This window comes from Dermacentor silvarum, chromosome 9 (genome assembly GCF_013339745.2).
Source record: "Dermacentor silvarum isolate Dsil-2018 chromosome 9, BIME_Dsil_1.4, whole genome shotgun sequence".
In the NCBI taxonomy this organism is placed as follows: domain Eukaryota; kingdom Metazoa; phylum Arthropoda; class Arachnida; order Ixodida; family Ixodidae; genus Dermacentor; species Dermacentor silvarum.
Genome location: NC_051162.1, coordinates 98,976,048 through 98,990,017, shown reverse-complemented (window position 1 = coordinate 98,990,017; position 13,970 = coordinate 98,976,048). Strand labels below are relative to the sequence as shown.

Sequence of the window (13,970 nt, the reverse complement as noted above, 5' to 3'; positions counted from 1 at the left end):
ATAGCCGAATCACCGTATGCCTCAGAATACTCACCACACATGTTACATAAACGTCAGTTTAGGAATACGGTCTGTCACTACATTGCTTAAATGCTACTCCCATTACCATCGACGGTCATCGTAAGTCGAGTTTCGCCATATTTTTTATGTTCCACTTAACCAGGGGCTTACCTATAGGGTGCTTTATGAAAAATAAATGCAATATTCACTTCATGGGCAAGATCATGTTGTTGCGTTTTAGACGCATTCAGAAAATTCTCGTCCCGTTTTTCTGGCAACGTACCTCCAGTGTAGTGCCACTTTCTGGCGGTAAAAGAGAGCCCGCTAAAAAATGAAGCAAAAAATACAAAAGAAAGAAAAGTTTCAGTTTCGCCCGAAATGTCAAGCATCGATTGCGATAGAAAATTAGCTGGTCAGCTACACAAAGTAGGCAAACTAGTTTTATCGGTCGTACAAACTTGAAAACATAGGCATACTAACTAAATTAACAGGCATGGTGTCACGCGCGCACACGCAACATATCGCTCGAGGACCGCGGAAACTGACTGTCCAAACACTGGAGTGTAGAAGCGTGTCATCAGCAGCGAGAGAATTGAATTTCGTGCTGCGTATCGCATCAATGCGAACGAAGCCGCGAAAACACATCCCACGGCGGACAGTGTCCTCGACGCAGATGGCTTGCATGGTACAGCGCCGCCTGGGACCCGCATGTACCCGCATTACATACGCTAGTCATGCCCAAACAAGTTACAAAAAAATATACCTTCCGATTTCTTCCTAATGTTTGTTTACGATATCACTCAAGCTGCAACTTGTAGCACACTGATGCTTTATGTCTAACTTCCAATAGCGATGTGCAAAAGCCAGATACAGAGCAACACGCACTTGATTGTCATTTTTTGGGCGCTGAGACAGGGTGGTTTGTGATGTTTTCAACTCCAGCTGTCCGTGAGTTGGCCGCGCATTTGCAGCTGACCACTTCGACGCGATAGGAAGAAAAAAAAACACGAAGACTAGCGAAGCTGTACTATCGTGGGAATTCTGTATTTCCAATTATGTCTATTAAGGTGGTGGTGTAATTGATTATTTGAACTACTAAAGAATGAGAAATATATATGATCCGGTGGTTTTCATTTATTTTGTGACCACAGGGACCATGGCCTTATGGTCGCTACGGTACACCGCCATAGGGTGTACGGAAAAGGTTGGCACGTTCTCCATAAACACATCACCAACGCCTCGCGCGTTTGCTGCGAACGCGGGCAAAACACCGCCGCCGTCGACAACATTTCAGTGCGTTGTTTGTGTGACCGCGCAACTGCTGTCAAAACGCTGGCGTTTTGACAGCGGTTGAAGGTTGAAGCAGCGAGCGAAGGTTCATGCGGTCTATCGCTTGAATGAAAACTGAGCAGGGAAAGCCAGCGCATACAAAGGTAGAAGCCGCGTTGCAGATCGCTCTCCAGATACGGTGCACGCGACCACCAGGCGCCGCGCAATGTACAAGTTGCTCGCAGAGTACAAGCCGCAACCCCTCCCTCCCGCGCTGCCTTCCCGCTGTCCTCCTTTCGCGTGGGAGATTAAGTCGCCAGTTCCCCTTCCACCTGGTCGCAAGAAGCGCATTTGGTGCCGCAGCTAAATGTCGCCTCCCCTCTCTCCCTCCCCCCCTACTCTCCCCCCACGGCCTTTGGTGCGACGGAAGAAGTCGTGTTTGCTCTCCGCCGTGCGTTCGTTCCCGGTGAAAGTGCGCGTCCCTCGCGCGCTTTCACTCGCACATACAGCATACGGCCAATGACAGTTTTTTTTTCTACATCCGGACGCGAACATGGAAGACTGAGCCCTTAACAGCTTCACTGTAAAAAATTGGCTGTGGCTTAACCCAATTATGCCGGGGTGTGCGTAGCGAGAGGTACGGTTAATGTTGTTGTTTAGCTTGGTGTTTCATTCCATCGTTGATCCGCGGCCCTGGAAGCAGATGCCGAACTAGACGACCAACCATCCTCATCTGAATGCACTCGCCTGGCCGCTTCGTACTTAAGACGCTTCTCGAGGCGTGCGGCTCGTTCTTCCTCCGTCTCCTCGGCTCGCTGCCTCCTCTTGGATTTGTTCCGATGACGAAGCTTGGCTTTTTTCAGTCTCTCCGACTCACTTTTCATATCTGCCGACGAATCCCACCGAGCCGTCCCTTCTATATATACGATGCAACGCCGGCTCCTCCGGCGATGCAACGCCAGTAACGCCACCGCCAGACGCCGCGGCGGTTGCTAGGCAACGGCTCAGCTCGCGGTGCGGCCACCGACCACAGCGAAACGGTGAGAATGCGGCCAATGTATCTCTCGCTACAAAATGAGCGCAGCTTGCACTAGTGATGCAAGGCTGCATGGAGCAAACAGTGGAGCTTGTGAACGACCAAGCTACAGCCAGGGTCGCTATCCCGACGACGCTGGATACTCAAACGCAAACTCTCCCATTCTCGTTCTCGAAGCTCTGGATCTTCGACTCGACGACGTCTCTTCTAGGCTTCAGCTTCGACATGGTATTTTGTATCGGCTCGCCGCGGACACGCAGATTCTCGCTTGGCTGCATGACGTACTTCACTACGCGGCCTGGCGAAGCGTTGACATGTCTAGGCAAAGCAAGGTGCATGTGGTTGCTGGTGACGTGAAGTGACGTCATGGCTAGACGGAACAGGTGCGTGGTCGTAGCAGCTCGGCGCGGTGGTGCGGACCTGCGGCGAAGCGAGGTGCAGCTGTGCCAAGTGGTTGCTAGGCAACGCGAGTTGACGTCATCGCCAGGCACCGTTTCTGGTCTACCCTATACGACCCAACCTCCGGCTTAAACAGCTCGGCTGTGACAAAGAGGGAAACGTGATAGCGTTATCAGGCCCCGTTCGAATTGCATTTTTCTCAGTGAGTAGGCTTCACTTGAAACACACCACGTGGGGAAGCCAGCTTACAAAAACCAAGCTTTCACTGATCCCCGTAAAGTCGGATTCACCTTTAAACACAAATGCATTGCTGGGAAGACATTTTTAAGGGACAATATCAGCCCTCTCATCAAAATTGTTGCGTGAGCGTTGCTTGCTTGAGCCGCGCACCATCAGAATTACATTCAAAGCATTCAGAGAGCCCTGGCTATTTATCAGGCTATTTTCTGGTATATTCAAATTACAATCCAATGCTATCATGTCTGCAGGATGTAGTTAAGTATTACTTTAAATTTTTGTGACGGATTTTACTTTGAGAAATTTTATTTTTGTTCACTAACCCCTTGCGCCACGCGGAAAGCCCGTGTGGTCGGAGTGGTTTAGGATAAATTTCTCCTCCACCGATGCCACGGACGCCGATGCTTACGCCGAAGCCGACATGGGGCCCTTAACACTATGAAGTTAAAAAGTAGCAACAGATGCTGAGCGCGCTGCACTTTTGGCACAAGAAAAGCCGTTAAAGGCGACGTCACCACGGGCAGCAAAATATGCATACGGTAGTCATTTCATACTTCCATCTGCTCTCGGTTACGGAAGAACCAGCAAGTTTCTTTCCTTAATGCACGGGTTTTCCTTAAATGCCAAAAATAATAAAATAATGCGCAGGAGGCATATTGACAAAAAAAGCCGTATCGTTTGTTTCTAAACCGCCTCTAAAACACAACAAAACGCATTTGGCCATAAAGTTATTGTTACAAATTCGTAATATTTACTTCTTAGTGGTTTACCTAACAAAACGTAATTTAAAAAAAAATACTGTAAGAAACACCACATGACAGCAAAAGATATGTCCTTGGTTTTACTCTGCTGCGGTTCACTGGTATTCTTTGTTCCTTGGCTAAATTTACTCAAAACACCTAGTATAGTGTCGAATGCGCACCGCTTCTCCTGCGACCCGCATTGCTTCCTGCAACGCGCATTGCCTATATTTATTATTTTCATACGCTAGCATGTCCAGAAAGACAGCCTTCCAGGCGCATGTGCAAGTAATAAAAATACACCGTTCAAGGTCAAGACCGCCGTACCATCCTCTCCAATAAACTATGGCTGCCTATGACATTTCTGGCTAATAAATCAGGGTTGCCTTTAGGTGGGGCACCCTCGAAGTACACACAGAACCCACCACTGGCTCCCATGCTGAAGCTTTAATTAGGACAATGCGTCTCAACATTTTCTGTTGGTTCGCTACTGATAACTAATTTCTTTAAATTTTAAGGTCCGCACTAATATTGCAATGCCATGAAATTATGGGATACCTGGGGGATAAATGTGTCGCTTCTCTGGTTCTTGTACCATACACCCATACTGGCGTATGATCTCGGCATTTATCAACCGGATATCACATTTTCATTTCGTTTTTTTTTTTCTAGGCGCAAGAACACTTCCACAATAACTCAGTAATGATATCTATAGAGATTCGAAACATCAGTAAGGTGAGTTCCTAAGTGTCTGTACAATAATTCCTTAGTTAAATGTACGTGCGCAAGAAGTATGCTTGAACAGGAATAAATCCTGAATTGCACTAGACCTCGCCAGACAACATCAATTACGCGCGGAGCCATTCGTGGAATTACATTTCGAAGCCTCTGCTAATGATGATATCGGGAAAATCAATAATTTAGGGACATCATAGATGAAGTATTTGCGCAAGCTTTTTGCTAGTATCTACGACAATAAATCAGTCATATTGTGGCAAGGTTATCTCCCACTGAGGAAGCCAACTGTCGTGTTAAAAGGTACACCTAAATTTTGGGAGTGGAAGGTTAGGCTGGTTGGTGGTTTGTTGTTAAACGGAACGGGGGCAGCACATCACTTCACGGACAGCAATCTGTTTGTCAGCTCCTGTCCGTCTTTATTTTATTGCGATAGCAATTATATGGACACTCAAAAGCAGATTTCTGCCGTCGGCGTCGCCGTCGCCGTCGGCGTCGCCGTCGCCGTCGCCGTCGCCGTCGCCGTCGCCGTCGCCGTGAGGTTCCGTATGACGTCATTTGGAGATGAAATCGTCGCCGCGCGCCGAACGCTGTATGTGCGAGTGAAAGGGCGCGAGGGGCGCGTCTTTCACGGGGAGTGAACGCACGGCGGAGAACAAACGCGCGTTCGGCGCCGTGCTCGCTTAAGGGCTGCAGAAGTAGGCGTCTCTTTTCTCCTTTACAATCACCATATATGTAGAGCAAACGCGCCTTCTTCGGACGCGCGAGAGGCCGTGGGGAGGGGGAGGGAAGGGAGGCGACGTTTAGCTGCGGCACCAAGTGCCTATTTATATCAGAGGCTCCAGCAACAGTCACCAACGCCGCACGCATTTTGAGCTAACGCGGGCAAAACGCCGATGGCGTCGACAACAGTTCTGCGTGTTGTTGCTACCAAAGCCGCTCACCACTTCGTATGACATTGCTGTGTTGCTATCGCATTCATTGCTTCGCCCTTAGGGCGAAACTGTGACATTTTATTGCGATAGCAATTATATGGACACTCACAATAACTCAGTAATGATATCTAGGAACGCACGGCGGAGACTTAATTCGTCTCTTTTCTCCTTTACAATCACCATATAAACATCGAGAGTACGTTTAGCACCAAGTGCCTATTTATATCAGAGGCTGTCTGCTACAATAATACCAAAGCCGCTCCTTAGTTAAATGTACGTGCGACATTTTTTTAAAACAGTGAATAATATTGAAGACTTAGTATGCTTGAATCGCCGTCGCCAAGAATAAATCCCGAATTGCACTAGACCTCGCCAGACAACATCAATTACGCGCGGAGCCTATTTATATCATCCGGCAACAGTCGTAGAATTACATTTCGAAGCTAATATCATTACTCCTGCTAATGATCATTATGCTTCGCCTTTCAGGTGAAACTGCGACAACTTTTTTAATTGCGATAGCAATTATATGGACACTGAAAAGCAGATTTCTGCCGTCGGCGTCGCCGTCGCCGTCGGCGTCGCCGTCGCCGTGAGGTTCCGTATGACGTCATTGGAGATGAAATCGTCGCCGCGCGCCGAACGCTGTATGTGCGTGTGAAAGGGCGCGAGGGGCGCGTCTTTCACGGGGAGTGAACGCACGGCGGAGAACAAACGCGCGTTCTGCGCCGTGCTCGCTTAAGGGCTGCAGAAGTAGGCGTCTCTTTTATTGCGATAGCAATTATATGGACACTCAAAGCAGATTTCTGCCGTCGGCGTCGCCGTCGCCGTCGCCGTCGCCGTCGCCGTGAGGTTCCGTATGACGTCATTTGGAGATGAAATCGTCGCCGCGCGCCGCCGAACGCTGTATGTGCGAGTGAAAGGGCGCGAGGGACGCGCGCTTCACAGGGAGTGAACGCACGGCGGAGAACAAACGCGCGTTCTGCGCCGTGCTCGCTTAAGGGCTGCGGAAGTAGGCGTCTCTTTTCTCCTTTACAATGACCATATATGTAGAGCAAACGCGCCTTCTTCAGACGCGCGAGAGTCCGTGGGGGAGGGGGAGGGAAGGGAGCCGACGTTTAGCTGCGGCACCAAGTGGCTATTTATATCAGAGGCTCCAGCAACAGTCACCAACGCCGCACGCATTTTGAGCTAACGCGGGCAAAACGCCGATGGCGTCGACAACAGTTCTGCGTGTTGTTGCTACCAAAGCCGCTCACCTTACTTCGTATGACATTGCTCTGTTGCTATCGCATTCATTGCTTCGCCCTTAGGGCGAACTGTGACATTTTCTCCTTTACAATCACCATATATGTAGAGCAAACGCGCCTTCTTCGGACGCGCGAGAGGCCGTGGGGGAGGGGGAGGGAAGGGAGGCGACGTTTAGCTGCGGCACCAAGTGCCTATTTATATCAGAGGCTCCAGCAACAGTCACCAACGCCGCACGCATTTTGAGCTAACGCGGGCAAAACGCCGATGGCGTCGACAACAGTTCTGCGTGTTGTTGCTACCAAAGCCGCTCACCTTACTTCGTATGACATTGCTGTGTTGCTATCGCATTCATTGCTTCGCCCTTAGGGCGAAACTGTGACATTTTTTTTAGCTGTACGTTTAATAGAGAATACAAATCTGGAAATCGCAAAGTGTCATTGTTCTGGCCATAATGAGCTAAAAAAAGTTATTTTTTTCGTGTAGAGTAGATATCTGAAGGTTGATTGGATCATGTGTGCAAAATATATTTACATCGAATCGGAGTTGTGCAAAAATGAAGTGTACATATGCCTCAAAGCGCCATTCTTCTGACGACAGTAAACTAAAGAGAACTTAATCTCGATTATCTCGATTATAGAACTCAATTGATGGTCTTATGGACCGAGTAAAGTACCAATAAAGCCGAATGGGCTCAGAAAAAAAGTAGTAAATGTCGAAAAACTGTTTTTGTAGCAGCCAATTTTTTTATTTATTTCTTCGATTCATTAAAGACTACGAAAAACGAAATTTATCGCACTCAACGTGTCTAATTAAATAAATCATGAATTTTGATAGTAAATGTTATAGAGCATATGAGCGTTTCCAGTTTGCACGATTTTAGGTTGAGTACTTTGCAGTAGCTCCATATTAATTCCTCTGAAGTACAAACTCTTCATTCATTACTGGCCGTGAGATAAACATGTGACAATATGCGAATAAAAAGCGACACGAGGAATAATACTTATACAGTCAGCTCACGTAATTGGACCCTTGAGGGACCGAAAGATTTTGCTGGGAACTATCATAAAGGTTTAATTAACAATCGGTGCCAAGGGACCAAATCGAAATATTTCTTATTGCTCGGGGCAGTATACAATGTACTCATATTTCTGCTTAGTGTTCTTGAAGTGGAGACTCAGTTAAAATGTGGCAGTGAGCACCGAACCTGCCTCAGCATTGTACTGCAATGAAAAGTCAAGTTCTGAAAGTTCCTAAAATTAAAGCAATAAAAAAAGTAATGTAAGACAGCTTCACACCTGGGAAAGAACAAGTGCTGTCTGATAAATTTCTCGTTTTTCAAGCTTCAGGAGCTGCGGCGCGCATAAAAAAAACCGGCGAGGTGAAGTTATTTTAACCGGCTTACTTACTTTCGGGTTCCAACTAAACTTTCTCCCATAGCAATGTATGGTTTCTCGCCGGGACATTCAAATGTGTTCATAATAAGTAAACAGTCGAACCGAAGAAATAATAACGAATGTCTATGGTAATCATATCATTCGAAAATTCGATTCGTAAGCCTAGATAGGCATGATTCCTAGGCTCTCAATTGGCATTTTCACCGAAGCGCAGAATAAATTTGGCTATTGACTTCACCGAGCGCTAAAGCGCGCCTCACAAGAGCCAACTTCTTGAACTGAGGGAGGATTCTCGACTTCCGGGCGACCGTTGGGACCAACGCCCTCAGCTTCGGGATTTGAAAACCTGACAGAAAATTATTATATTTAATTTATAGAATAAATTCGGTGTTATGTGACCTTCAAGAAGCCTTTATCTCTCGCAATTTGCCTCCATGATTAGTGTGCACGACTACTCGACCACTTCTTTGTAGAAAAGTAGTGCTGTGATGACTCGCTACTAAGTACGCAGGCTTCCTGTGGAAATCCTGACCGTTATGAACACGCTACAGTGTTTACTAAGAGACTATAGTGGAAAAAATATGAGCGTTAAAGGGTCACTCTGGTGATTTTTTGACGAAGTAAAAGTCATGGAATTTGTAGGTTACCGTGACCCTATGTCGCGCGTCTGACAGCAGAATTGTTCCAAAAATTAGAAAATAATTTCAACTAAGCAATGAAGCGCAACAAGGAAACCTAAACCTGACAGAGCAGCCGAGCGAACCTCTTCGTGTGACGTCACCAGAGGAACCCCAGTGGCGAAGGCGCGCAAGGTATGCTGATCTCGCCCGCGTGGTTGAATGAAAGAGGCAAAGAGCAGACGCTCAGCTGATTGGTGACGGCGCCACACTTTCAGGTGACAATGTAAGCTGCACCAACTTTTCGGAGCTGTCAAGCAGTGACAGCTAGGACTTCGACGAATTCAATAGCACTAATCGCAGTTCGTTATCGAGGCGCCACCATGAGAGCCAGCGTCCATGCGGAGCATATCACGGTGCAGCTTGAAGACCAAGGGTAGCCTTAACCGCTTATTTTATATGTGCCGCTTGCTATTTTAGGTGTTTTATCCCTTCTCAGGCAAGCGCTTCGCATACTCACTACAAGACGTGGAGCACCACTTTCCGGATTGGTACCCCCTAAGAACGCCGCTGATAGTGCGAAGCACCCACCCACGCATTTGTTTACAACGACAAGTACAGAGACCGCTCATCGTTCGCTTGAGATATAATGCTAGTCACTCATTAGTGACGTCAAATAATGCCCGAACATAGCAAACGCGCAGATGCTGTGCATGTAAGCACCGTTGCATCACCCCGAGTCGCGCTGATATAGCGACGCGCATAAACTTTCGAAAACCGCGAATGGGCAACCGTAGTATAGGGGAGCGTTGTTATGTTGTCAACTTATCATTCTTCGTATTCTCTTCATACACACAATTAATGTGTTCCGTAAAGTAGACAGGCATTAGAACACTGCACGTGTTAACGTCTAGTTGGAGAACGCGCAGTTTTCTCACGGAACCACCGATGCTATGCATTTACACCGCTGGCCAGCTGTTTAGCGCTGCTGTATCGTAGGGGTTTTGTTTGTATCATAGGAATTTGTTTACGCTGCTGTATCGAAGGGGTTTCGCTTGCTGTCCATTTGGGATACGAGGCAAACAGTGCACCTCAGAAGCTGAATATTGAGTCGGCAAAACATATGTAATACTGCACACGTGTATGTAGAGATTTAATTTATAGAAGTACCTAGCGAATGCGATCGGCAGCCTTGGAGAACAGCAACGTATACATGATGTCAGCGCGCCGTGTAGTCGCTTCTAGCTTTTTGTGTGTGCAATGTGCGAAACGAAGAATAGCTTGTGTCAAATATGTATGGTCAAAACTGACTACAGAAGCAGAGATTTTTTTTTCATCTTATTGGCACAATTAGCTTCAGGTCAGTCGACACACCTAACCTCGGCTGATGACGATAGGTTAAACCATTGGCTCAGACTGTGTGTGCGGATGGTGAGGGCTGAAGTTCGTGCAGCCAACAACGCAACTTTACTTGCTTCCCATCTTTTCCCGCCTACATTTCACGACAGCAACTTCTCAAACCAAACACCAACTCACTATGACTAGCTCACCCCTCGGCTCTGTAGTGCGACATTCCCATTATGCTCTGTGTATACCACCTTTTACGTCATAGTCATATTACAATGTGACAAGCTGCTGAGGAGTAGGCAAGGCTGGTAGTACGAGGGAATGAACGAAATTCATTTGTAAAATATCTCCGCAACTGTCAAGCCTTATGTTTTCAAGAAATGACGGAAGGTTGCAGAAGAAAGCACTCAGCAAATTTTATTCAGATCTGTTCACCTCGAAAAATCGCTGGAGTTGCCCTCAAGATAGATAATGATGCACTGCAGCTGCTCCCTTTATAGGCGCATCACTTACTTAAGAGGTACAGTACGGCCCACTTCTAAGAGGGAACACGGGAGCGCGGGGCCAGCGGCTCGCACGGCGCTAACTGGCGGCGACATGTAAACGCGGCGAATATGCCTAGAGCCGTAAGGACGGCGCGTGCCCCGCTTCGTCTGCTACTTTTCCGCCCCTGCTCTCGGAAGCACTGGAGAGCGCTTCCGTTTTAAGCGGTGTGATTTATGTAGCCGCCACTCCGTCGACTGCTCGTCGGGTAATCAGCAAGCAGGAACAAAATTATTTTGTTTGTTGCTGCAGTCTCTTGCACGTTTTAACTCGACTCGGCTCTTGCTCGTTGAAGCAACTCGTTCAAGCAACAGTCTGGTGGGAATCGAACCCCGGCCAGCCCGAGTGCGACACAAGTACACTTCTACGATTCCACGGGGACACCCGGTTCTGGCTGACTAAAGTGTGCCTAGTGCGTGCGTCATTGCAGACGTCAAGTCACAGCTATCTGGCTGACTAAAGATGTTGCCTAGTCCGCGCGTCATTGGGCACGTGACGGCGCAGCCAATGGGCAGGAGGTGGCGTTACGTCATAAGTGTATGCAACTAGAACGGTGCGTCCCGTGTGTCAATCGCCCAAGTATTTCATCGGCGCTGTGTCTGCTGCGATGGACTCTCGACGCCACGTCTTGAGTTTATGCGATGATCGCACTTCATCCCGCACGTCACTTGTCCTTGGGATTTCATTGGTGCTGTCTCTACTGCGACGGACTCTGTAGTGTGTACCTCAGCGGCTACTGTGAAACGACGGTCGCCCACGGAAGTACGCCCCAGACGAAGAATCAAGGGAGCGCCAAAATGCCCACACTTACCGAAAACAGTTCGGCAAAGTAATTGAAAAGATTTCGCATCTCCACACATAAGCAGTGTTAAGTGTCGCTGCCGAATTTATTTTCTTTATCCCTCTTGGGGGCGTTGTGAGGAGTCTACCTGTGATGTCATATAATGTGCTTGGTTTTAACGTGTACGTCTAAATACGATTAGTGAGAATGCGACGCATGCTGAGCGCATATTCCGGCAGAAGGTATAACACTGTCCACTAGCATTTCCGATGTACCGGCAAAGCGATGAGTACAATTTTATACTTCTAGAGAATGGCGGTTTCACTAAGCATGCATTTGTTCTCGACTTGCTGTAGCTGGATGGTGCGCTTGCTTGAATTTAAATTACGTGACACAGCGCGGTTGTGTCTGACAGCATTTACCTCCAGAGTTTCAGCGTAAGAGCTGCATCTCATCCGGGTGCATGCCGTGAGGAAATGGGTGCGCTCATCCATTGTCCTGCATCACTATATTGATAGAACGGTACAAGTCGACGCTAATGATTTTAGTAAAACCCTCGTGCTTGCATAATATACAACATCGGGTCTAGAGCTTACCCATCTTATGAGACTCATGCAGTAAGGAGAGGCACGCGCTTGGATTAAAACACTTAAACAACGTCATTCTTTCAGCTGGCGGTGCACGTGACATTTCCCGCGTGACACAGAGTAAAATCGTTTACTGATTTGATTTACGGTAAGGAAAGTTCAGCGTGCTACATTCCCAGTGCGCCACACCTTTCTGTATTATCAACGCATCACACCACAGCAACTTTGCAACTTTCCCAGTTCCGAGCGGTAAAATACTTGCCACCATCGACACCGAGGCCGCAGCTGACAATATAACCATAATAGAAGAAAGCAAACAGTGACGGACTGATGCCAACATCGCTTAATCGGCCGGATAATACGTTGTCTTCGAGTCGGCTTCTCCGAAACTCAAGGGAAGTTGTTTGACCACGTGATGGTGGTCGGCGTATGACGGATTTCGACAGCACCTGGGGAGAGCTTGCGGGACACGGAAATATCGGGTGTTCGGGGTAAACCCAACAACTGGTGTAAATAAATAGAAATATGCAAAGTCAGATTTATTGCTTGGATTTACATACCATTTTGATGTTTTGTTTCTGGTAAGTCCATAAAATCAAAAGGAACTGCAACGGACGCGAGGAAGCCAACAAAACATTTCAAAAGAGTTGCCATGCATCGTGATGATTAGCGCCGGGCAGCGAAATTAGGGAATCAAAACAGCTGCTTAGTGCACCTTAAACAACACAAGAGCGACATGACATGAAATGCAAAGGTGCACTGGAAGCAACCAAGCAGTGGTTGAAGATAATGATCACTGTTCCGCATGTGAGCAAGACCAAATTTCTCCAAAGTAGGGTGGTATTATGTATCTGTCTCCAGTTAGGGTAATGTGACACCTGTATGCCTCTTTCCACAGCGACTCAATCTCAATTGGAATACCTATGTGGAGCTGTTGTAAACTCTTGTGGAGCCTTGTCTGGATAGGGCGACTGCCACACGACCCTACCCTACGTAGGTATGGCAGTGCAGACTCGGCTCTCTGTCATACAGGCGTAAAAACTCAAACGTTGTCGGGAATTTTTACGGCTGAACCGATCCGAACGTCGGGCACCCTAACTAATTTGATTGCAATTCTATGAAATATGTGTGGGGTGAGCCTGAGTAGGTAACCGAAAGCCGTGCCAGTAAAACTAGGGCCCGGCTTATAGACAAGATTCGGGCGGATTTTGCGGCTCTCCTTCAAGACACCGTGAAGGTTGAAGGCGTCAGATTTTGGAGCCGCCTCAAGGTAGTCGTAGATGTTGTGGGTGGCTTCTTTGAGGGATACCACCTTGTCATCTTTTCATATTCGTGTTCCTTTTCGTTTTGCACAAAATGTTTGCTTTCGCTAATTCTATGACTCCTTTTTCCTCTTTTAACTACAAGTGTGAAATCTACTCAAACACCATGCAGTTGAATAATTTTGTCATATAAAGGAACACAAGGTCATAATGATGCTGATAGATCATTTAATAGCATTCCTTTAAGAATGGCGTTGTGACAAATAGTCCCCACTTGCGTGACCTAATGAAGTATTCTATAGATAATCCACCTTGTATAGTTACCAATGCTTGGAACAAATTCGGTCCTATAAAAATTTTCGGGCTGACAACACCCCTAGTGGGCACCATTGGTAAAGTGCGAGATGGCTGGGCAAGTAGTTTGATCTTCGCCGCCGAAGGAATTGTGTGCCCAGAGACCTCGGTGGGCACCACGAATCCTCTAAAGTCCAGCAACCTTAAGAACCAGGTCAATACCACACTGCGGAGGTCTTCCTTCGTGTTCCCCTACATAACCGACCAACCATTTCTATCCTCTGTCGCTCCTCCTTCCCCTCCAACTTCGGTGCTGAGCCTAGTTCCCAATGGGCAGCAGAGATTATCACATTTCCCTTCGTAAAACACACCCGCCCCTCCCCCCCCCCCCCCATACACACACACACGCACGCACACAGAAAGTATGCATGGAGTATTCTATAGATAATCCACCTTGTATAGTTACCAATGCTTGGAACAAATTCGGTCCTATAAAAATTTTCGGGCTGACAACACCCCTAGTGGGCACCATTGGTAAAGTGC

General features: G+C 47.5%; 1 protein-coding gene across 1 annotated transcript in view; it reads left to right on the top strand.

Annotated features, from left to right (window-relative positions):
• The window catches only part of LOC119464864 (uncharacterized), a 57,332-nt gene that overhangs the window by 17,645 nt on the left and 25,717 nt on the right, over nucleotides 1-13,970 (top strand). Inside the window, exon 3 of the mRNA XM_037725757.2 lies at nucleotides 4,354-4,416. Within this exon, the coding sequence (XP_037581685.1) occupies nucleotides 4,354-4,416 (63 nt within the window). The remainder of the gene's footprint in view (nucleotides 1-4,353; nucleotides 4,417-13,970) is intronic.